Genomic DNA, 24665 nt, shown 5'->3' on the forward strand with positions numbered 1-24665 from the left:
GGTACTTTTGACGCTTAAGTACATTTAATATCAGTTACTTTAAGACGTTTTACTCGAGTGCTATTTATACAGGTGACTTTCACATTTAACAAAGTAATATTTTAATTTTAACTTTACTTTTACTCGAGTAACACTGTTGGATACTTTATGAACGCTGGTTAAACCGTATGATTGTAGAGAACGCTGAAGTCACACCGTGTCTCCTGATCTATACATATCACACACATATAGGAACAGATCACCATGGAAACAGGTTTCAGGAGCCTGGTGCTTCCAGGTGGAGGCAGGTGGATGCAGTGGAGGCAGTGGAGGCAGGGGGATGCAGTGGAGGCAGGGGGAGGCAGGTGGAGGCAGGTGGAGGCAGGTGGAGGCAGTGGAGGCAGTGGAGGCAGAGGGATGCAGGTGGAGGCAGTGGAGGCAGGAGGATGCAGGTGGAGGCAGGTGGATGCAGGAGGATGCAGGTGGAGGCAGGTGGATGCAGGTGGATGCAGGGGGAGGCAGTGGAGGCAGGAGGATGCAGGTGGAGGCAGGTGGATGCAGTGGAGGCAGGTGGATGCAGTGGAGGCAGGGGGATGCAGTGGAGGCAGGGGGATGCAGGTGGATGCAGGTGGAGGCAGGTGGATGCAGTGGAGGCAGGTGGATGCAGTGGAGGCAGGGGGATTCAGTGGAGGCAGGTGGATGCAGGAGGATGCAGGTGGAGGCAGGTGGATGCAGGTGGATGCAGGGGGAGGCAGTGGAGGCAGGAGGATGCAGGTGGAGGCAGGTGGATGCAGGTGGAGGCAGGTGGATGCAGTGGAGGCAGGTGGATGCAGTGGAGGCAGGGGGATGCAGTGGAGGCAGGGGGATGCAGGTGGATGCAGGGGGAGGCAGGTGGATGCAGGTGGATGCAGGGGGAGGCAGTGGAGGCAGGAGGATGCAGGTGGAGGCAGGTGGATGCAGGTGGATGCAGGGGGAGGCAGTGGAGGCAGGGGGATGCAGGTGGATGCAGGGGGAGGCAGGTGGATGCAGGTGGATGCAGGGGGATGCAGGGGGATGCAGTGGAGGCAGGAGGATGCAGGTGGAGGCAGGTGGATGCAGGAGGATGCAGGTGGAGGCAGGTGGATGCAGGTGGATGCAGGGGGAGGCAGTGGAGGCAGGGGGATGCAGGTGGATGCAGGGGGAGGCAGGTGGATGCAGGTGGATGCAGGGGGATGCAGGGGGATGCAGTGGAGGCAGGAGGATGCAGGTGGAGGCAGGTGGATGCAGGAGGATGCAGGTGGAGGCAGGTGGATGCAGGTGGATGCAGGGGGAGGCAGTGGAGGCAGGAGGATGCAGGTGGAGGCAGGTGGATGCAGGTGGAGGCAGGTGGATGCAGTGGAGGCAGGGGGATGCAGGTGGAGGCAGGTGGATGCAGGAGGATGCAGGTGGAGGCAGGTGGATGCAGGTGGATGCAGGGGGAGGCAGTGGAGGCAGGAGGATGCAGGTGGAGGCAGGTGGATGCAGTGGAGGCAGGTGGATGCAGTGGAGGCAGGGGGATGCAGGTGGAGGCAGGTGGATGCAGTGGATGCAGGAGGATGCAGGTGGATGCAGGTGGATGCAGGTGGAGGCAGGTGGATGCAGGGTGACCCTCTGCTCATGTTTGTGTCATGATTTGGTTATTTTGGTTGTGATTTCCTGTTTACATCAGAAACATGCGTCTGTCTGCTGCTGCACAACATCACGTTGTGTTTCAGAACAGTGAGATCTGCAGTTTGGACTCCACACTAAATGTTTGGTCCGTAAATGTTCTGATTACCTTGTTTATGTTCATGACCACAGAACCAGGATGTCATGAAACCTGACCAGCACAGCGCAGCCATGTGTCGCACCAAGGACGTCACATTAAACGTGGACGCAGTTGGAGGCGGAGCCCCGTTCTCTCCTATGACAGCAGCTCAGTGGCGTCTTGAAGCCACGTATGAAAATACTCAGATGGTCCGTGCTGTGCGGCCCACAGAGCGTACGCACAAACGTCAGCTAACTTCCTGTTTAGCGCCCGGCTAGCTTGAACAGAGATAAGATCATTTAATCGAGCGGCTCTTCTAGACTTTACAAATGTTACTGGACCGAATGGCTCAGCCTCTGACAGTGAGCGGGTCAATTGGTCCAACTTTTCAACAGACGCTTCTTTCACGATGTCAGCTTGTCAGAAAAAGTGTTTTTGGGCCGCAGCGCATCACGAGACGATGTAGTTACACTGTTTGACCACTATGAGAACTGTCTTCAAGGCCTGGACTTCCTGTTGTAACCGTCTCATTTAAAGATGGATTCTCCATTAATTAGATACACACACTTTGAAATAATATCATGAGGAAGACAAATCGTATGTTACTAATATGTGTGTTGTGTAAAGAAACATTCCTCTCGCCTGAAATAATAACTAATGTAGGCTGAAAGTCATCACGCTGAACACCGAGGCTATCTGTCGTCAGTGTCTCTGACCGTCAGCTTCATCCGGCCATCGCCAAGTGTTACGAAGCAGCAGCTGATTGAACGAACCATCTGTGTATCACAGGTGAATTTCGACCTATCAGGTCAACAGTAGGAGAGCGCTGCCACCAGTGGAGCCAGCTGGTGAAATAAACTCTCCGCTGATGCTACAGCGACTATGCTAACCTCTGGAGGAGCCGCCATGTTGTTAGTCGCATCTCTCGCTGCTCGTCACACCTTAACCACGCCCACGGCAGCTTGTAGTTCCTCAGAGGACGCCGATTGGTACGCTTGAAGTCAAGTAAGATGGATTGGCTAAGTGACTGAAGTAAAGTAGCGGGCGGCTGCCATGTGCTGGTCAGGTTTCAACAGATGAGTTAGATACTGTAAATGAAAAACATTTGTAAAGAGGCGACCACAGCCTGAGAGCAGGATGTAATGTGTGAACACAAGAGTCGCTGTGAGTCTCAGCCGCTGACTAACTCTGTCACTGGTGTTGTGTTCAGCCGAGGACCGTGGCAGGTTTCAGAGGGACGGTCCGGTACGCTTCAGTCAACGCTCATAAAAACAAGGTGGGTTCGACACGGTGGTGTGAGAAGGATGTGGACGTTCGGAGCGGCCATGTTGTACTGATGTGTTTTTGGTGTGTCCCTCTAGGAAATGGGTCGCCATGACGACCTGTGGTCACTGTTCTACATGCTGGTGGAGTTCGCTGTCGGACAGTTGCCATGGCGAAAGATCAAAGATAAGGTCGGTTTCACCTAAACAATCACACACAATAATGTTCTGCCTCCATCGATTGATTACAAATCGTTAACTCCAGTGGCGACATGTTAATGTTCAGAGCAGTCGTGTAGTCCTGCTGTATTCAGCTTATTGTTAACCGCTAGCTGCTAACGTTAGCAGGTAGCTCCCTCCATTTTACCTCCGCTCACTATCTGAACATCACAGTCTGAGTTGAGCTTGTAGCTTCTCATGAAGGATGAATGCACACGTGACACGCAGAGACGTGACTGAAACAAACATATTCAAAGAGATTCAACTTGTTTAAAATTACATTTCAGTTTTAGTTTTGCAATTCAGAACTGCAATATTTTGACAGTATTATATAGTTTTGAAGGAAAAAATTGAGAGCAATGTTTAGTAGCAATAAAAGTAATGGGTTGAGCTTCTCACAGTAATGGATTACTTATTTAAAATCTAACAAACTATCTGAGTACTCTAACACAGTAGTTTGTAGCACGTTTTCCTCAGGAGGTGGTGGAGACCAAAGACAGAGCTACAAGAGAGAGAATATTGGACTGAGCTGAGATTAAACCGGTTCTGTTAGTGACAAAGTGTTCACAATGTTTTACATTTCAGAGGTGTGAAGGTCAAAGTGTCCGTGCGTCTCATTAACTGACTGCAGCTCACTGTGACTTCTGGTGTTTGTTGCAGGAACAAGTTGGTCAGATTAAAGAGCGTTACGACCATCGGATGCTGCTCAAACACATGCCTTCAGAGTTTAATGTCTTCCTGGACCATGTCCTGGCCCTGGACTACTACACCAAACCAGACTACCAGGTACACACAGTGCACACTGTAAAGAACACACTGTGAAGTACACACTGGAAAGTACACACTGTGGTCAGTGTTCCTACCTGAACATTCATGAGTCTGTCTCGTTTGGTCCAGCTGCTCATGTCGGTGTTTGAGAACAGCATGAAGGAGCGAATCATCACCGAGAACGAGCCCTTCGATTGGGAGAAGGGAGGAAGTGATGTCACGCTGTCGACCAGTGCCTCCACCCAACCACAGCACAACACCCGACCCACCGTCGCCATGGTCGGGTAAGAACCAAACTGTCAGCTGTGTGAGAGCCGCTTCACCAGGAGACACATGGATCAGTCTGGTTTATTATATAATCCATCATCACTGACAGGAAGTCTGATGGGTTGAGAAACACTTATGTATTAACTTGGCTCATATGTACATATATATAATATAGTATAATGTTTCTTTGCTGGTAGAACTGATGGATAAATCTACAAAAATAAAACCAGAAACTACCCAATCCTCCTAAATAAGACCAGAAATGGACAAAACCAATTTGTAACTACAGCTTTTTGTTTTGCTGGTGTCATCCAAGTCTCCAGAACCCCGGAGATCCCAAACTGATGTGAAAAGACGTTTACACACTCGACGTGCGGTCGTGCACCCACATGCTAACACTTGTAGCTTAGCAGCTACAGTGAAGATTTAAGCTCAATAAAGTGTGTAAATAACGTTAACAACATAAAGAACTAAAAAAATCACCCGACTTTCCATCGACTGAATTTTCATTGTGGGTGAAATGTTCCTTTAAGTCACCAGAATGATCTTCAGCACATCATATTTGTAGTTGTCTGGATGGTTCCTGACATGTCAGCGTCTGTAACACGATCTCTTGTGTTCACAGACCCATCATGGGGCCGGGTCCTGGAGATCTTCAGCGGGAGAACACCGACGACGTTCTGCAGGACGAACACCTCAGTGATCAGGAGAACGCCCCCCCGGCCCCGCCCAGCCGGCCCCCCGGAGAGACGGGGGTCCCTCACGGCGGGGAGCCGGGTGAGACCTGGGAGGACACGGACTTCAACCGCAACAGACTCCGGATCAGTCTGAACAAGGTCTGAGCTGACACTTACAGGATGTGTGACGTATGAGCAGACAGGTTCATCTTTAACTCCAACTCAGCAGTACATTTACTCAAGTACTATACTTGAGTACACATTTGAAGTCTCTCTAATGTAACTGAGATTCTGTTAGAGTTCCAGAAGCTTTGCGTTGGACCATAAAACATCACTTCCTGTCCGTCCACAGGGGGCTCAGGAGGAGGAGCCGGGTCGGGGGGCGTGTCCAGTCTCGCCGGTTCGAGGAGGAGCCCCAGAGTCACCAACAGGTCAGGGACGGTCCTTACGGTACCGCCGGGTCAACAGCCCAGAATCTGACCGCCTGTCTGCTGCTGAGGGCCGGGCCGACGGCTACGGACAGAGGTGATGTGAACCATCAGAGAACTGAGACTTCAAACCAACCTGCAGTTTTGTGACTTGACTGTGAGAGTCGACTCGATACTTCCTTCGACTGGATGTTTGAGATGACTTGTGTTCGCCTTTATGGACTTGAGACATTCTTTCCATCGAAGACGTGAGACTCTTACTTGTACATGGACCGGACTTGACTTGACCAGGACTCACCTCGTCTTATTGTCAATGTCACATTCAAGTCCTTCTGTCTCTATACGTTTGTCTGTGTGTCCTCCAGGTCTAGGATGGACATCCTTGGCTCTCCGTCTCGTCACGTCTACTCCTCCCAGCCGGCTCAGATGTTGTCCGTTGACCCAGGTTGCCGCGGTGACCGTCAGATCAGCGGCCGTCAGGAGGTGTCGGTTGCGTCCGTCGACCAGGAGGCGCACAGCAACGCCTTCATCCGCTCCGTCCCACTGGCTGAGGAGGAGGACTTTGACAGCAAAGAGTGGGTGATCATCGACAAAGAGACAGAGCTACGAGACTTCCAACCAACCACGTCAGGAACCACGGACGAGGAGCCCGAGGAGCTCCGCCCCCTGGAGGAGCAGGAGGAGAGGAGGAGGCTCAGGGCCTCAGGAGGTACGAGCTTCTGGTTACACCTGAAATATACCAGGACACACAAAATGTCTGTCGGGGTAAACTGAGAGAGACCAGATGAAGGTTCAATAAAACAGGATGGGAAAGATTTAGTTTCCAGTTCTTGATACGATGCATCAGGCTGTGCGTCCAGGAGTTCTGAGATGAAGCGCTGAGAAAAAACGACGTATGTGCTTCTTGTCTCTATGACATACTTTACAGAGTGAGCGGTGGAAACGGTCGCCTCCGCTGGTCATGTGACCATCAGAGTCTGATAACTGAGACACATCAAAATCTTTAAAACAATTATCACAAAAACATCGTAGAAAAATAAAAACAAGATGTATAAAGGTTGGAGATGTTACTGTAGAGTGACACAGGAAGTAAACAGACGCGATGTCAATACTAAATGTTGCTTCAGTGTTTCATGTCCGTCTCCCGACACTCGTTAACGTTCTGTTCCCCTGCAGGAGGCGAGCTGGTGGTCCGTCCAAAGACCCACACCAGGGACAGCAGCCGGGGGATGCTAACGCTAACGGAGGAGGAGGCATCCAGGAGGAGTGGTGGGAGCCCCGCTCAGTCGCCCTGTCACTCGCTGCCATCAGGACGACCCCGCCGGAGAGAGTCGGAGCCCATCGGACCTCAAAGACCGGTAAGAGACCCGGCCAGCCAATCAGAGGAGAGCCGAGCTCTCCGGTGGCACGTTGGCGAGCAGATGAGGAAGCGGACGCCCGCTGTGCAGATTCTCCTCTCTGATGATGTCATGAGGAGGCGCTCTGCAGCAGCTGCTCCGCCTCATTTATCTGTCAGTCAACAGGCAGCTTAAAGGACCAATCCAGCGCCATCGCACAGCTTGGTTTCATTCATGATCCTGCAGGCTGAGAGGTTGAAGTTTAACACTCACACATCTGACTCAAGTGTCTCTCCTTCATCACGAGGACATTCATGCATTTGATCCCAGCACCTGAAGAGCGATGATGAGTCAGCTCCGTTCAGATGTTGGTGAAATACTTTTAGTTTAAACTTCAGTGTTGGATGAAGTCTAAATATCAGCAAAACCTTTAAAATGCATCAATGGTTATTGATCTGTACCAGATGTATCAGGTGTTACAGTAAGCAACATATTAAATACTACAGACAGTATAGATACAACATGTTGAGGTTGGAGCTCTGCAGGATTCATTTATTCTCAGACAAAACATCCTCCAGCCCCGTACTGAGCTAAACGTCTGGACCGATGCTGGATTTGTCCTTTAAGGATGTCACCGTGCAGTCGTGCAGACGGACTCCTGCTGGAGTTCGTCTGCAGGCTCACGGCAGCACCGTCCTGCAGCTGAACATCTGTCACATGCAGTCGCTCTGCTCCACCAGCAGCAGCAAAGATCCTCTGACTGATTCGATCTGGAGAGAAACTGCCAACTTCACAACGTCTGCACGTCTCTTTGTCTGCCAGCAGCAGTATGTGACTCTTAGCTGTCAAAGCCTCATGGGAGTTGTAGTTGCTGAACATAAGTTTATCCTGGTGGAAGTGTTCAGATTTTTCTGTCCACTCCTGTGGTTGAACCTCACTCAGCTTCAGATGTGGACAGAAGAATTTCATCTTTTTAATGCAGCTGATGACAAAACGTGTGTCTGAGAAACAGGGATGGGCATCGATACTAACACTGCCGATCAATATCACCACGACGTTAACAGATGTAAATAAGGATTCGACCTTCATCTTACGATGAGTTATAGGAGCTGAGGTGGACTCTCTACAGACGAAGATGTCAACAGCTAGAAGCAACAAAACACTGAGCAGGTTCACGTGAGCACAACAATCTGATGATAATCTGATCTGACGTGTTTCAGTCAAGCTCATGACGTGAAACAGTTTGTGCTCCATTACTGTTGTGTTGCTTTGTAATAACTTGATCTAAGAGACTTCCAGCAGCATCTAATGTGTCCGACGCTCCTCGTGAAGCCCACCGCCGCCATTTTCAAATACATTTCTAGATTTCCTTCCATCTAAAAGGTGAAGGACGTTAAGTTTTCTCATTTCTTCGAGGAGTGTATTATGGATTCATTAACGACACGTAAACACCAACAGTATCGTAATTTTGGTTCTGACCAATCAGGTACCAGTTTACTGCCGGTCCTCGATACCCATCCCTGCTGAGATATGTATCAAGTCACAGATGCTACAGAAAAAGAAGCTAGCTTGAAATATGGCAGGACTTTACAGCTGAGACTGGGAGTAGACTAGCTTAGTAGCATAAAGAGTGGAAACACCTGTCGGCATCTTTAATCCAGACACAGAACATTGAACCAGAGGCAGCATGCTGATGGTTGAGCTTTAGAGCATAGGAAGGTGGATTATCAGCTTCGGACAGAGCCAGGCTAGCTGTTTCCACTCTTTATGCTAAGCTAAGCTAGCCAGCTTCATATTTAGCAGGCAGACATTAGAGCTGACTCAACCTAAAAATCTGAGTTAGAGAGACGAAGAGGATTTCCTGAGATGTTGAATCAAACTGTGTGTGAGTTTAGAGACGACCCGACGGGTTGAACCTCGACTGCCTGTGACATGAACCCAGTTGTTTGACCGTCCAGCTGTGTGGACGGAGCCGCCGTCAGGGCCAGAATCGTTTCCATCTCTTTTGTTTGGACCATCGTTTTATTCTGAAGGAGTGAATGAGACACAGCAGCTGTTTGATCCAACACAATGTTTCTGTCGGGATGTCGATGATGTTCTCATCTTCTGTTGTTCTGCTGTGTTTACTCATGTTCACACCACCTGACAGCACACACACACACACACACACACACACACACACACACACACACGTCTGTTCATGATGGTGGACGAGAGGAAATTTACTGTCGACAAACCAGGACAAAAAAAATAACCCCGTCACTACCTGATGCGAGTGGTGCATGCACAAGCATGCCCGCCATTTTGGATAGCTAGATACGGCAACATGACTTGGACAAACTTCACAAACATGCCGTGCTGCGACAGGTAACAACGTCATCATCATCATCATCATCAGCATCAGCAGCAGGTGTCATCATGATCTCAAACTATCGTCACAAATTTCTGCAGTTCTGTTTGAAGTTTGACCGTAGATTTGTCCAAGTGGTGTTCCCGTACCTCGCTGTCAAAGATGGTGGACGGACTTACGCATGCACCTGTTACATCAGGTAGTGACACAGCACAGCATCCCAGAGACTTAACGTCCTCACTGGAACCTCATCATTTATGTGCAGTGCCACGATCAGCGTGGAAGACAGTGGAGGAGGAGGTGTGGAGGAGGAGGTGTGGAGGTGGAGGTGTGGAGGTGGAGGTGTGGATGTTGAGGTGAGGAGACGTGGAGGTTGGGTGGTGGAGGTGTAGAGGTGGATGTGAGGAGGTGTGGAGGTTGGGTGGTGGAGGTGTGGATGTGAGGAGGTGTGGGGGTTGGGTGGTGGAGGTGTGGAGGTTGGGTGGTGGAGGTGTAGAGGTGGATGTGAGGAGGTGTGGAGGTTGGGTGGTGGAGGTGTAGAGGTGGATGTGAGGATGTGAGGATGTGAGGAGGTTGGGTGGTGGAGGTGTACAGGTGGATGTGAGGAGATGAATGTGAGGAGGTGTGGAGGTGTAGAGGTGGATGTGAGGAGGTGAATGTGAGGAGGTGTGGAGGTGTAGAGGTGGATGTGAGGAGATGAATGTGAGGAGGTGTGTAGGTGTAGAGGTGGATGTGTGGAGGTTGGGTGGTGTAGAGGTGGATGTGAGGAGGTGTGGAGGTGTAGAGGTGGATGTGAGGAGATGAATGTGAGGAGGTGTGTAGGTGTAGAGGTGGATGTGTGGAGGTTGGGTGGTGTAGAGGTGGATGTGAGGAGGTGTGGAGGTGTAGAGGTGGATGTGAGGAGATGAATGTGAGGAGGTGTGTAGGTGTAGAGGTGGATGTGTGGAGGTTGGGTGGTGTAGAGGTGGATGTGAGGAGGTGTGGAGGTGTAGAGGTGGATGTGAGGAGGTGTGGAGGTTGGGTGGTGGAGGTGTAGCGAGTCTGTCTTTCATGCAGGAGTTTGTATGGAGTTAATGTTCAGCCATGTTTTGTCCAACACTAACCTGAACCCGGTGCTGTAGAGTCCAAACGTGAACCAGACTTGATTCTGTGCAGCTGTTGTATTCCTCTGACCTGACTCAGCCGTCCTGAGCTCATGAACTCACTGGATGATTCAGGGTTCTGCAGAATCGTCCGGTATCAAAGGTTTTTTTGACAACAGGTTCTGTAGTGGGGTGGGAGCAAATATAATATAAACACCTTATAAAACAGCCCTGCAGTCCATCATGACCCTGATCCAGAACCACCACTCTACAGTACGTATTGCGGTCTGGTGTCATGGTTCTGATGGACAGCTGGAGGCCGGGCTGGGCGGTACGGCCTTAAAATAACATCACAGTGGTTTTAGGCTTTATTGTGATACACAATATAAATGTTGATATTTTGATCTCCTCAACGTGCTCAGATTAAACAGCACGGTGTCATCAGCAAATGTGGATATAATGACTGGAAAAGTGGATAAAGGCGAGTAATGAGACAGGTAGAACAGTCAGGTGAGTTCAGAAAATGACATCACTTTACTGTAATGAGCCTTCAGAACCAGGAAAAGACGACACTGACAAGACGAGATACAGCCTCATATCACGATAACCAAATTCATGGTATATACAGCCCAACCTTAGCTGACAGCTAATGAGGCTAACATTTAAATAAGGCAGGTGTAGATGACAGCAGCACATCCTGGCACTTTGTTGTTGCCTCATGCCCCGCCCCCTTTTGTATGAAAACAGCTGCTCTAATCTGATTGGTGCTAAATGTAAATTCTGGTTCTCTTTTTTTAATCTATCAGGAGCTCAGAGAGACAGACAGACAGACAGTCAGACAGACATGATGTTGTTGCTGATCGACGTTCAGCCTCGTTACATATATACATAAATAAACAGTGATGATGAGTCAGTTCAGTCTCATCACAGTGGACCGACCCGACACACAACTACTTTATTACATGTCATCATCATATCTTCTGTCGTTAAGACTCTTGATTGTTGATGAAGGTTCTCAGTCATCCAGGTCCTGGTACCTCTAAGTTCTGTATCGTAGGCAACTGGACTTGTTTCAGTAAGGGCACTCTGTAAGGACACTCCCACACTATGTAAGGACAGTCCCACATTTGGTAAGGACACTCCCGTAATCTGTAAAGACACTCCCATACTCTCTAAGGACACTCCCATACTATGTAAGGACTCTTCCACATTTGGTAAGGACACTCCCATACTCTGTAAGGACACTCACACACTCTGTAAGGACACTCCAACACTCTGTAAGGACACTCCCGCACCCTGTAAGGGCACTCCCACACTATGTAAGGGCACTCCCACATTATGTAAGGACACTCCCATACTCTGTAAGGACACTCCCACACGCTGTAAGGACACTCCCACACTATGTATGGCACTCCCACACTATGTAAGGGCACTCCCACACTATGTATGGCACTCCCACACTATGTAAGGACATTCCCACACTATGTAAGGACACTCCCATTCTCTGTAAGGACACTCCCACACAGAGCTTAAACCCTGCAGCTCCTCCAGTTGGTCAGAAGTGAAGAAGCCTCTTGGATGAGAGGTGAAACGTCTTCAACAAACTGAAACAAGTCCAGTTGACTACGATGCAGAACTTAGAAGACTCCATTGTAATCTGATTACATCTGTGTGTCTCTGTTTGTTTAATGAGTTGACTTTGAGCTGAGAGGAGGTGAAAACGTGACTTCATGCTGTTGACCAGCTTCATCATCAGAAGGCAGCTCAGTTTATATTATTAGCATTTAAACAGCTCCTGCCCACTGACACACTGCTGAACCAAACTCCATTCTAAAAACAGCTGTTTTAAGGTTGGCCCTTATTTTTTCACAATTTCTTTTTATCATCGACACTACGAGGGTTGCGCTCTCGTCTCCTCCCTCACACCAGCGAGATGGTTATTGCGTCTTTCTCTTCTTCTTTTGTCTGTTTTATGGCAGATGGCAGCCAGCGTTACCGTGGGTTACCGTTACCTACAGAACAGAAATCAGCTGGAATAATAATATAATGAGGGACCCACTGATGAAAGAGTGCTGGTAGTGAAGGCAAAGATGAAAAATCAGACCCCCATCAGTGGATTAATCATTTTAAAACTTTTGAGCTCATACAACTTAAATGTAATAGTCTGTTTCACTCTGAGGTAATCAGTTGCCTGATTTATTATTTATAACCTACATAGTTTTTTTTCCACAATAAAGGAGCAATCTGTAAGATAAGGACCAAGTTTTAGTTTAAAACATTTAAAAACTGAACGTTCTGTGTTCTACTGATGTTAGCATGCTAACCAGCTAGCCTCCTAACAGCACTGTGTAGCTCAGAGGTGATAGTCTGACAGCCTGTAGTTTTAAAAGCAGTCAGTTCACTAATGAGTCTAACAAGTCACCAAATAAACTCACTAAATGTGAAGCAATATTTTGACACATATTTTCATTATAACAGAAAAATCCAACCGCCACCGTCTCGTTAACTCGTCGTCAAACACACAAGAGAAAAGGTTTCTGAAGAATTCAGAGAAAAATAAAAAAGTCTGATTTTGAGACTATAAATTCAGAAATCTTTAACCTTTTTTAAATAAGTCGAAAATCTGAGAAAAAAAATGGAAGAATTCTGAGAAAATGGTCAAAATTCAGACATCAAACTGACTAATTAACTGAGCTACTTACTTAAGTACAGTGAGCAGCAGTTAGCGGTTAAGCTCCTCCCTGTAGTTTTGGATCTGCCTTTCATTTCTTCACAGTTTTTGGACGTTCTGTCAGAATATTCTGGTTCCGTGACGCAGTCGAACGGTTTTAATGGCTCAGAGCAGTGACGAGTCGTTGGAGACGCTCGTGGTCGTCAGGTTGTGTCGACTCCGTCGGACGTGTTGCTTCAGTTCGATGGTTGTAGTTCATGTTTGGTCGGTTCTCTTTGCTTCTCGTTACAAGAATACATTTCTTTTTTGTGAAATCATCACAGTCGCTCTCGTCCGTCTCGGTTCTGAATGACTCGCGGTGGAACAGTTGTTCACCACATGCTGCACATCCACACCCTCCAACACGTCTTCATGCACAGCTGCTGTCCTCACCTGTGACATCTAGAATCATCATCTGTGAATATGAGTCCAGTGAACTTCCTGTCAGCGCTCAGACTGTTGTGATGATGTCATCAGCTGGTAATGAGTCCGCCAGGAGGCCACGGCACAAACTGAGCTGTTGATGGTTCATGAGTCAAAGATGCCTCACTAAAGAGAAACTTGGGTCTTTATTACAAATCAAAGCTGGTCTGACTGTCGGGTGTAAACATGGGAACTTTATGTTGTTGGTCATAAACACACACCTGGATCACCTGGATCACCTGGACACAACACACACTGACAAAAACAGGACGTCAAGAACAGCTCACCCAAAATCTAAATATTTAGTCATTACCTTTAATTTAATACAATCAGAAGTCCTCAAAGATAATATTACACACACTGGTCTTCTAAAGGGACAGTTCAACAAAAAAGTAAAAGTAAGTCCTAAACAACTGAAGTAGCTGGAGACAAAAAAAACAAAAACAAAATGCTCCAAAACTACATTAAAACTTTGCCGAATTAGCTGTTAGCACTTCCTGTTAGCAGTTAACCTGTGGATGTACAGACAACCATCACTGGATCACTGTGATACTGAAGAAAACCTAAAAACATGAAGTTTCTAAGGCAAGTTCTGCACATGTGAGGAGCGTCTTTGTTGAGGATTTCTAAGCAGATTTATGGAGTCACCGTCTCCTCCTGATGATATAAAGTCAGGCTCAGTCATCGTCTCCTCCTGATGATATAAAGTCAGGCTCAGTCATCGTCTCCTCCTGATGATATAAAGTCAGGCTCAGCCATCGTCTCCTCCTGATGATATAAAGTCAGGCTCAGCCATCATCTCCTCCTGATGATATAAAGTCAGGCTCAGTCATCGTCTCCTCCTGATGATATAAAGTCAGGCTCAGCCATCGTCTCCTCCTGATGATATAAAGTCAGGCTCAGCCATCGTCTCCTCCTGATGATATAAAGTCAGGCTCAGCCATCGTCTCCTCCTGATGATATAAAGTCAGGCTCAGTCATCATCTCCTCCTGATGATATAAAGTCAGGCTCAGCCATCGTCTCCTCCTGATGATATAAAGTCAGGCTCAGTCATCGTCTCCTCCTGATGATATAAAGTCAGGCTCAGTCATCTCCTCCTGATGATATAAAGTCAGGCTCAGCCATCATCACCTCCTGATGATATAAAGTCAGGCTCAGCCATCGTCTCCTCCTGATGATATAAAGTCAGGCTCAGTCATCATCTCCTCCTGATGATATAAAGTCAGGCTCAGTCATCGTCTCCTCCTGATGATATAAAGTCAGGCTCAGTCATCTCCTCCTGATGATATAAAGTCAGGCTCAGTCATCGTCTCCTCCTGATGATATAAAGTCAGGCTCAGTCATCGTCTCCTCCTGATGATATAAAGTCAGGCTCAGCCATCGTCTCCTCCTGATGATATAAAGTCAGGCTCAGCCATCATCTCCTCCTGATGATATAAAGTCAGGCTCAGTCATCGTCTCCTCCTGATGATATAAAGTCAGGCTCAGCCATCGTCTCCTCCTGATGATATAAAGTCAGGCTCAGCCATCGTCTCCTCCTGATGATATAAAGTCAGGCTCAGCCATCGTCTCCTCCTGATGATATAAAGTCAGGCTCAGTCATCATCTCCTCCTGATGATATAAAGTCAGGCTCAGCCATCGTCTCCTCCTGATGATATAAAGTCAGGCTCAGTCATCGTCTCCTCCTGATGATATAAAGTCAGGCTCAGTCATCTCCTCCTGATGATATAAAGTCAGGCTCAGCCATCATCACCTCCTGATGATATAAAGTCAGGCTCAGCCATCGTCTCCTCCTGATGATATAAAGTCAGGCTCAGCCATCGTCTCCTCCTGATGATATAAAGTCAGGTGAAGTCTCGTAGTCCACAGAACATTTCTGGAGCTTCACAGTAAAACAGAGTTGCAGCGTTCTGCTGAACACCTGAAGCAGCTGGAGATGATTTAAACATCAGATGTCTCCATGCAGCTCGTCTGCTGTGATCACAGAGATCACAACCTGATCTGAGGAGACCAGATTTAACTCTTCATTAAGATGAAGTCTTCACTGCAGCTGCTGAGCTAACAGTGTTAGCATCAGGTAGATTTGTGATTGATCTGGTGGTGACGAGCCTGCGTGTGATAATGTAGAATAATATTATCTTTCAGGACTTCTGATCATATTAAATTAAAGTTGAAGACGACTCAAAGAAACAAACTGATAAAGACTAAAACATTTCGAGGCTGAATTCTGTTTCATGGATACTTTTGGATTAAATCATGAAAAACAAATGAAACAGCATCAAAACCTCGTCAGAAGACAACTGAGACTAGAGGTCATGTCGCTGCAGCGCCCCGAGTGGCTGCAGTGTGTCATTACAGCCACAATATGGACAAACAGACTGACGGTCAAAGTTTCTTACTCTGTCGTGCAGATGAAGATGTAAAACTGATTAAAGTGTGAAGGGTTCATCCTCTGGAGAGTGAGATCAGGACATTTCATGACATCTGATCAGAGTTTTGTTTTGTTTCTGTGTGTTTGTTGTGAAATGTGTGATGGAGGCGTGAGAGGACGAGGTCAGAGGTCAGAGGTCACCAGGATCACGATGACTGAACCTCTGGGGAGTCTGAATCAGACCACTGATCTCATGAACGTGAATGTGGACGATGTAACTTCTTTTACTTTAAACCTTCGGGTTTCATTTTCCTTCAGCAGGATCTCCTTCATGGTTGCTGATTTATTGATTCTGTTTATTTTCTCCGTCCCTTTTCCTTCAGTTCATGTGTTCATTTGATTTATTTATGCACTCATTGTTTTATTTATTTACTTACTAATCAGTCAGCGTTGAAAGCTTTCGTACTTGGTGGCTGCTGTTTACAGGCTGGACGTTATTACATCATCACTGACACTTCACTCCAGCTGCAGTGTAACATCCTTTAAGTCCTTGTCCGTGCACGAAGTCGTGTTTAGTGATATTTTAGTTTTTCGATCTCACCGCTAGACTCAGAGCGAGCAGCTCCGCCGCCGCCGGCCATCGAGGACTGCCATTCTCTTTTTACTCCTCTCCAATTCTCCCCCTCCCTCCACATAACTACTGACGCCTTTGCCGCCAACCTATCGCTTTAAAAGTACACAGTATGTCGAGTTTGACTCACCTGAGGAGACAGAGAAAAGAGCGAGGGTGCCATTGGGACAACACAAGAAGAAATAAAGTGATGTTTCGGGGTAAGCACAGTTTAGGAATAGTCCTTTACCTCTGTTCTCTCACTCAGTTTCTGTTCCTCCTCTTCCTTTATTCCTTCTGTTCACACATTTTTCCTCCCTCTTTTGATTTCCTCCGTCGTGTGTCTGTGTTTCGTGTGCCTGATGACTTCATCTCTCTTTTGTGTTCCCTTGTTTTCTTTTTGCATCTCAACTGTCCAGGCTCAGACTGTTGTAGATAGTGAGATACAGTATGTGCAGTGTTCGTGCTGGTGACTTTGTGTCCTTTTTAAACTGCTTCTTCTTTTGTGGGGGAGAAATATTTTCATCACCATTTTTCCAGCTAGAGGGATGCTAGTCTGACCAATCTGGCAACCCACACAGCTAACAGTCTATTGGCTCAAGTGTCTGTTAACTTTTCTTAGCTAGCTGTAACTGTAGACAGAGTGCCAGATTTACACCAACACTCCCTCAGCTTCTCTCCCCGAGCTCCTCCCCTCACGACCTTTGACCAATCAGCTGAAGGCTTTAGATGTGAGAGAGCACCAATCAGCTCTCTCCTGTCTAACGTCCGGTCAGGGAGGGGAAGGAGACGAGGGCGGGAAGTCCAATCAGAGTGTTGGGACGTAGCCGTAGGAAACATTTATCAAAGCATTTATTTTTCACAAACAGTCGCTCCCGCTCGTTAACCTCTCCTCCTTCCTCTCTCTGATTGGTCTGTTTGCAGCTGGAAGAGGACCGGCACCAGCCCCGGCCCAATCAGCTGAGGAGGCTGGCCTCCTACGTCTTCTCCTCCTCCACCCTGGAGACGGAGCAGTATCCCCACGCCGGAGGAAGCTTCATCCAGAGGAGCCGCTCCGCCGAGAGCAGCCCCGCCCACGTCACCGCCGCCGCCACCCGGCGGCGACACGCCGGCACCCTGCCGACGCCCGGCAGCCCGCGGAGCAGACACTCGGTCCTGAACGTGTCGAGGACGCAGCTGCAGCAGATGTTAGCCAAGCTCATGAACAAGAACAGCAGCTGAGAGACGGACTCAGAACACACACACACACTCACACACACACTCACACACACACTCACACACGCACACACACACACACATGCAGAGTCTGTCAGATCATTTTCTAACGATCGTTTTAATATCAGTTTATCCTGATTTACCTTCAGTAAAGATAAAGTGTGTCGCTCGCTCACATTTAAACACGTCGTCATGGTGATCAGACAGGAAGTGGTCGTGTGAAACGGCGGCAGCAGATGTAACTATTTCTGTTGAGCGACGTGTTCGAAAGATTCATATTTAAAGATGAATTACGTTCACAGTTAACATCCATCACAGCATAAAATAATACAAGACTGAGCTTTTATTTTGAAATCACAGTGTCTTCCTGTGTTCAGAGTGTTTTTGATTTTTAAATATTGAATTTCTCTCCGTTTCTTTGTTCTGTATTTGAACAACACTCGCTCGTCCTCTCACAGTCGCTGTCGGACGTCACAGGACCGTCAGAAGGTCTCTGACGTCAGCGGACACGTTTTGTTTGAGTTGGATCGTTTAATGATCGTTGATCCGACAGCGACAACAGAGAAAATATAAAGTTAACAAACAGTTTACTGCAGGCTCTGCACACACACACACACACACACACACACACACACACACACACTCATATGAAACTGAGAGCCAGATAATAACCATAACAAGCCATATGACTGGCACACAGCAGCACCGCTGTGTTGGTAAACAAATCACACACACACACACACACACACACACGTAGCTCTACCGACTCTCCGAGCAGAGGACAGAAGAAGAAGAGCTGGCGACAGGAAGTGTTTTCCATGCAATAAACTGGACGAAGCCTCTGCACAGCTGATGTTGCACAGACCTGCCGGCCTGGAGGAAGCAGGCGGACTGAAGGTTTCCTCCTCGTGGCGGTGAAGAGGAGACGGAGCGAGGCTGCTAACAGACTGTTAAGCTTTACGGTGTCTGTGCGTTTATTTCTTTACGCTTATTGTTTCCTGCTGAAGTGAAGGAGCGATCGTCGAGGAATGCAGGTCGTCCCGGCGATCCAGTTTTTTTTTGCACCGAGACTTTGGAGTCGGCTCCGATCATCCCGTCCACCGAGCAATACATCGACACCGACGACACGTCTTCACCGACACAAAACCAGTGATCCGAAACGTCTCGCTCTGAGTCCAGCCTCATTAAATGTTGTGTGTGAACGGAGGAGTGTCAGTTTTCTCTGTGAAAAGGTTTCCTGAAGGTATGATCACTGATCCGATCTATAATCAGAGCCTGTACGGCAAAAACTGTTACTGCGCTGGGTCTCTGGGTCGAAGTACGGTGGCCCGAGTGCAAATATTTCACACAAAAAGAAAAAAGAAAACAAAGTTTTACAAAAAAATCAAAAAAACAACAGATGACACATGGACAGTCATAAAACCACTGAACAACATTTCACCACATAAATTCACAACTGCAAACAAAACTAATGACGACGTCAATATTAGTTTTATATTAAAGTTTCACTGAAACACACGAAGGAAAACAAACAAACAGGTTCAGTTTCACTACATTTAAAGGAGCAGTCCGTAGTTTTAGAGGAGAAATTCAAACTTTTACAATATTAATGAGGTGATAACACAAACCATCAGTGAATAAACCAGCTGCTCTCAGAGGAAACAGGTGGCAGGGTCCGCCACATATAAACAAAGTAAACATGATAAACAGTGTTGTCCTTTAGGGTCAGTTTGTTTATCTTTCTCTGCTCATTAACATTTTTTCAACTGAACTACAGACTGCTCCTTTACACTGTAAAAACTAACAAATACATTTTTTGCAAAAAATAAAAAATAAACAAACAAAACTCGCAAATCACAAAAAAATAAACCAAAACAAAAAGTTCTGTGACGACTTTTTTTGTTGCTTAACTTGAGTTTTATTTCCTGATTCATTTGCTGGAATGTTTGATTTTAAAATAAACGTTATGTTTTTGCTCTTAATGGCCACAGAAGGTGCACGAGGCCGCTGTCAGTCTGCGACACGTTTGATCTACTAAAATGTTTCTGATTGGTCGAGGAGCTCAGACGTAGGCGGAGCTGTTGAACGCGACATAGAGCATCATGGGAACTGAGACGTCGCACCGTGTTGTCTGCTGTCGTTGGTCTCGTTGACTCGGCTGTGGCTTTGTTTCCTCATGTTATGACACTCGGTCAACGTTTAGGTCGAGACAAAGTATCTCAACATCTTCACGAATGTTTCAGGCGTTCGTGATCCCCAGAGGACGAATCTGTCTCACTTTGGCTGTTCTTGACTTGTCCTGTAGCGCCACCGTGAGGTTGACATTAGTGGTTTTGAGTGAAATATAAGTGCCGGACAGACGATGGAGTGTTTAAACTTTGAGCTGATGACATTCACACTTAGCTAACATTAGCATGCTAACATGCTAAACTGGGGTGAACATGATAAATATATATACCTGCTACACATCTGGATGATAGCATTGTCATTGTGAGCATGTTAGCATGCTGATGTTAGCATCAAGCTGAAGTACAGCTTCACAGCTGTTAGCTCGACTGTAGCTTCTTAGTTTTGTTTAAAGGTGCAATATGTAAGAATTTTGGTTGGAACATGAAAAAAACAAAACAAATATTACCGACAGAGTTTGTGTAGACATCGTTAATTTAAAATGAAAGACCTTTATGTTGCAGAGATATCTACATCAGTCGGCGTGCTAATAAGCTAGCCCCGGCCTGTCCCGCTCCAGAGCTCCTGTGCTAACGGGAAAATCCCCAACACTCCAGTGGTCCGAGCTAACTAGCTAACGGCAGCTACAGTTAGCAGCAGTTGGCGGTTACTCTGACGACGTGCTGCTGTTTGTTCTGAGTATAAATACGACAGGTAGCCAGTTCTTACATGTTGCACCTTTAAAGGAGCAGTTCACCCAAAATAACAAGCATGAAAACATTAAATGTCTCCAAACAGCTCGTCGAGCAGAAGCAGCCGGTCGAGGTTTCAGGAGGTTGTTCGAGTTAAATCAGGTCTTCCAGTGGACGAGGTCGACCCTGTTTCATTGGTATGGACATTTTGACTTTAAGGTCCATCAGATGGGAGGTTCAGGTTGCCTTGTTGGTTCGGTTCTGTTGTTTGTGGAGCTGTGAGACTGAACGAGTCCTCTGTGGTCTCAGTGGGGTCGTCCTGCTTCCTCACGTCATTTCATGTGTTCGTCTTATTTCCATTGTGCTTCCTCGTCCATCACTGTTTTCTGACCGCTGGACTTCACTGTTGCACTTTATCACTGAGTCGACCGGAGAGGGGGTCTGGCCGGGCCGGGCCGGGTCAGGCCGGGCCAGGGGTCTCACTGTATGGATGCAAAACTCAGATGCAATAAGTGATTAAAAAAAAGAGACATTTCACTCTTTTCATTATTGGAGTGAGTTTCTTTCTTCCAGGCAGCTGTTGGTTTCATCCGTCTCATGATCATCTGCACAAACATGAAGCGTCCTGAAAGTCGCCCTCCAATCAGAACCAACCAATCAAAGCTGATGTTTGAGCGTCACTGTGAAGGAGCACGTATGTGCAGTTTTCACATTCAGCGTTCAAAGTCTACATTTTCTCAGAGCTACACACAGTGAAGCAGGAGACTTCTGAAAAGACACATATTTACATCATCAGAGATTCAGATAAACTTTGCAGAATTAGCTGTTAGCACTTCCTGTTAGCAGTGTACTCATGGATGTTAAGACAACCATCACTGGTTCACTGTGATACTGAAGGAAACTTAAAAACATGATGTTTCTAAGGCAAGTTCTGCACATGTGAGGAGTGTCTTTGTTGAGGATTTCTAAGTAGATCTTAGTAGAACCTGCCTCAGAAACATCATGTTTTTAAGTTTTCTTCAGTATCACAGTGATCCAGTGATCGTTGTCTGTACATCCACAGGTTCACAGCTAACAGGAAGTGCTAACAGCTAATTCTGCAAAGTTTATAAGATAAGATATAAGATATATTAAAAACCTGTGTGAGATGAATTCTCAGCATCAGTTTGAGGTTGGTTCCTACAGGATGAATTAAAAACTGGCTGCCTGGAAGAAAAATGATGAGCAGGAATAAAATGTAATTAATGTCAGAAATAAAGAGTCATTTCACAGCGCAGTGCGCCGCCATTTTCTCCATTTCACATTGGATGAGATGGAGTGACGTTACAGTCAGTACAGTTGTTTTAAGGGCATGCACAGTAAATGTAGCCGGTTCAGTGTTGTGTGGACCAGCGGGACACGAGCTGGACGTTGTCGTGTTGCCGGTTGGTTTTAGTAGAAGTCTGTTACTGTGTCTCCACTTTGAAAATGGTTTTTGCCTCGTAGATTCTTTGGAACTTCAAAAATTGTATCTTGGTCGTTCAGTCGCTGGAGTGAACAACCAACATCCGACGCACTGAGCGGAAATACCAGAAGACCACTGGAGAGCCATGAACGGTTCATTGACGTCTTTTCAGTGTTCGCTAGTGACGTCCAAGTGACCTCAGTAGCTGCATGAGGCGTTAACTTTACCTGGAGAGCTACTCATCAGGTTTATTTAATAAAGTTCACGCCTCATGCAGCTCCTGAGGTCGAGGTTCAGGGTTTGAATCCTCGCTGTAGTTTTTGCTGCATGAAGTCAAATTTTGCATCATAAACACTTTGATTGAGCCACAAGAAGTTCTTCAGACGTCTGTGACTGAAGTTGAAAAGACGTCTAACACTACATTATAGAAACTGGTTTTGAACCCTGAAAGGACGTCACGTGGAAATGTTTCTACTCAGTGGAGACATTCAGGAGGAAACACGATCCAATCAACATCTCACATCAGCGAGCTGTGAGACTCGAAGTGCTCTGATCGCAGAGACTTGAGACTTTGAGGGACATCCAGAATTTGATCCAAAGTCCCACGAAGCCCCAAAAATGTGCTAAGAGTTGAAATGATTCAGTTTTAACTGATGTGTGAACATTTGATTGTCTTTGACCGCGCCACCCCCGAAACAAACCAAATCCCTCGAGTTTGTCTGAGAAGAGGAGGTTGTCTGGTTGTTAGACGGCACAGATACTGAAGAACAGTCAAACATCAACAGCTTGTTTAAATGTAGCCTCAACATCTGTTCAGTTTTTCAGAGCCTCCAGATCTTTGAGGGTTCAGTTGTTGTAATCGTCTTCATGGCGTCTGTGCTCTGTGAATGACTGATTCTTCGGCCCACGTTGCAAACAAATGTCTTACAACAAAGTGCAAAGAGCAGCCACGAAAACAGAGAGCCAGAGAGTGTTTGTGACCACAGGTAGTGGATGGGTTTGAGAAGATTCGTGGTGTTCAGGCTCTCTCATCGTATTGCAGCAGAGGGTGGAAATGGTTCGACTGGTCCGTCTCTTCAGTGTCTGCAGGACAATATTCTCGCTTTGAACGAGACGTTTTGTCCTTTAAAGAATCTGTTCCATCCTGAGACACTTTCAGCAGAAAATCTACAAACACTTTTCGGTAGTTTTTGTTTCGTGGTCTCCTGAGCTGTTGGAATTGAATATCAGGCTGCTGCTAACGTCGTACCAAAGCAGCACTCTGTGATACGCGACTTGTCATTCTTCAAAGTCGGACACGTTCAGAAACATTTTGGGGAGTGCACTTCCAAAATCTGGCTACGTGAGCCTAGCTAGGATGGCCATTTTGTGCAATGAAAGCCAAACGGTTGCTTTCTCAGTTTGTTAAAGGGCTACATTAAGTAAATATGCACCACTTGCTGTTTCATTAAGCTCGAGGCATCAGCGTTAGCTCAGCCCGAGCAGGAGACGTCCCTCTGCGCCGAGGCAACGTCCAGACTTTGTTTTTCATGCTGCTTCATGCTGGGTTCAGGACGTCCTGCCTGTTTTATATTTCGCATAACGTCACACTATAACCACTTAGAGAATGTATGAAGTGGACTAGCTGCTAACTCTGAACTTTATTTTGCACGCCTGCAAAATGATTCACCTACCGTACAAGATTGTCACTGATACACGTCAATGTTTTGTCCTGTGTCATCATGAACGCAGTGCCACATTCAGTTCAAAGCAGGCGGCGGAGAGCTGCGAGTGTGCTCACTCTGCTGACAACAGTTTAAAAAACCGATCCGCAGCATTAATGACGGTGTGTCGTACAGAAAGACTGTTTACCGACTGTCGCCACTCTTTGCATGAGATCTACTGTTTGTACGACATGCACCTCTGACTGTAAAATGACTGAAAACAGCACTGTACTGTAATTACAACAAAACCACAGTGAATATACACCTCTGACTGAAAAACGTCTGTGATTCTTTTGTAAATAATTTTCACCGCTACTAGAGGAGATACTCACGGATCAGAGCTGTCGGGTCCACATGTTAACAAGACGAGAAGCAGCCGATAGTCAGAATCTTCATCTTTCATCACAGCTTCTCTGCAGCGTCGATCTGAACGTTTACCTCCAGTGTTCGGTTGTTAGTGGAGGAAGTCTGGACACATCAGGGGCTCAGGAGGCTGTTTGAGCCTTTCTGGGTAAAGGAGCTGAGTTTTGTACATGATTCCCATCGGCCACGATAAGATTTGATTCTGCTGCTTCACTGCAGGAGAACGAAACCAGTGTGAAACTGTCCCAAGTAGACAGTCGGCAAAATTAAAGAGCTGCTTCCTACAACTGACCAAGGAAACTGAGACAGAAGGGTCATGACATCACTGGATCTTTGGTGTCAGACTGTGGTGTCAGCTGTATTGAAGTCTTTGGGAGAAACACTAAAACTTCTGATGAAGAAATGAAGGAGCACACTTCAGAGAGGAGGTCAACACTGAGTGTTTGATCCAGATGATGAACAGGGCTGATGATACAAGGATCAGACATGTCGATAACACACTCTGAAGTGTGCTCCTTCGTTTCTTCATCAGAAGTCAGATGACGTAGATATGTTGGGTTTTAGTGTTTCTCCCATAGACTTCAATACAGCTGACACCACAGTCTGACACCAGAAACTCACACGTGTAGTGTGAGAGTCAAATACTTGTAAAGCTGGCTGTGTTCAACATGATGCAGTGAGCAAATAACTCTAAATATTCATTTAATGAAGCCCAAAAATCATACAATTAATGAGCCTCTGTGAGAACATAGACAATGTACTCTTGTTTGGAGTCGTGTCGGTCAAACTGCTGCTACTCATGTTGTTCTTTATTTAAAGGAGCGATCTGTAA

The 24665-nt window shown here is 46.8% G+C and overlaps 1 protein-coding gene across 1 annotated transcript in view; it reads left to right on the top strand.

Moving 5' to 3' along the window:
- ttbk1a (tau tubulin kinase 1a) overlaps positions 1-24665 on the top strand; it is a 47445-nt gene that overhangs the window by 16957 nt on the left and 5823 nt on the right. Inside the window, 8 exon segments of the mRNA XM_084366992.1 lie at positions 2955-3020; positions 3106-3198; positions 3886-4011; positions 4123-4277; positions 4886-5096; positions 5290-5462; positions 5731-6074; positions 6542-6723. Coding sequence (XP_084223118.1) covers positions 2955-3020; positions 3106-3198; positions 3886-4011; positions 4123-4277; positions 4886-5096; positions 5290-5462; positions 5731-6074; positions 6542-6723 — 1350 coding nt within the window.

This window comes from Pagrus pagrus, assembly GCF_965226575.1.
Source record: "Pagrus pagrus genome assembly, chromosome: 2".
NCBI classification, from domain to species: Eukaryota; Metazoa; Chordata; class Actinopteri; order Spariformes; family Sparidae; genus Pagrus; species Pagrus pagrus.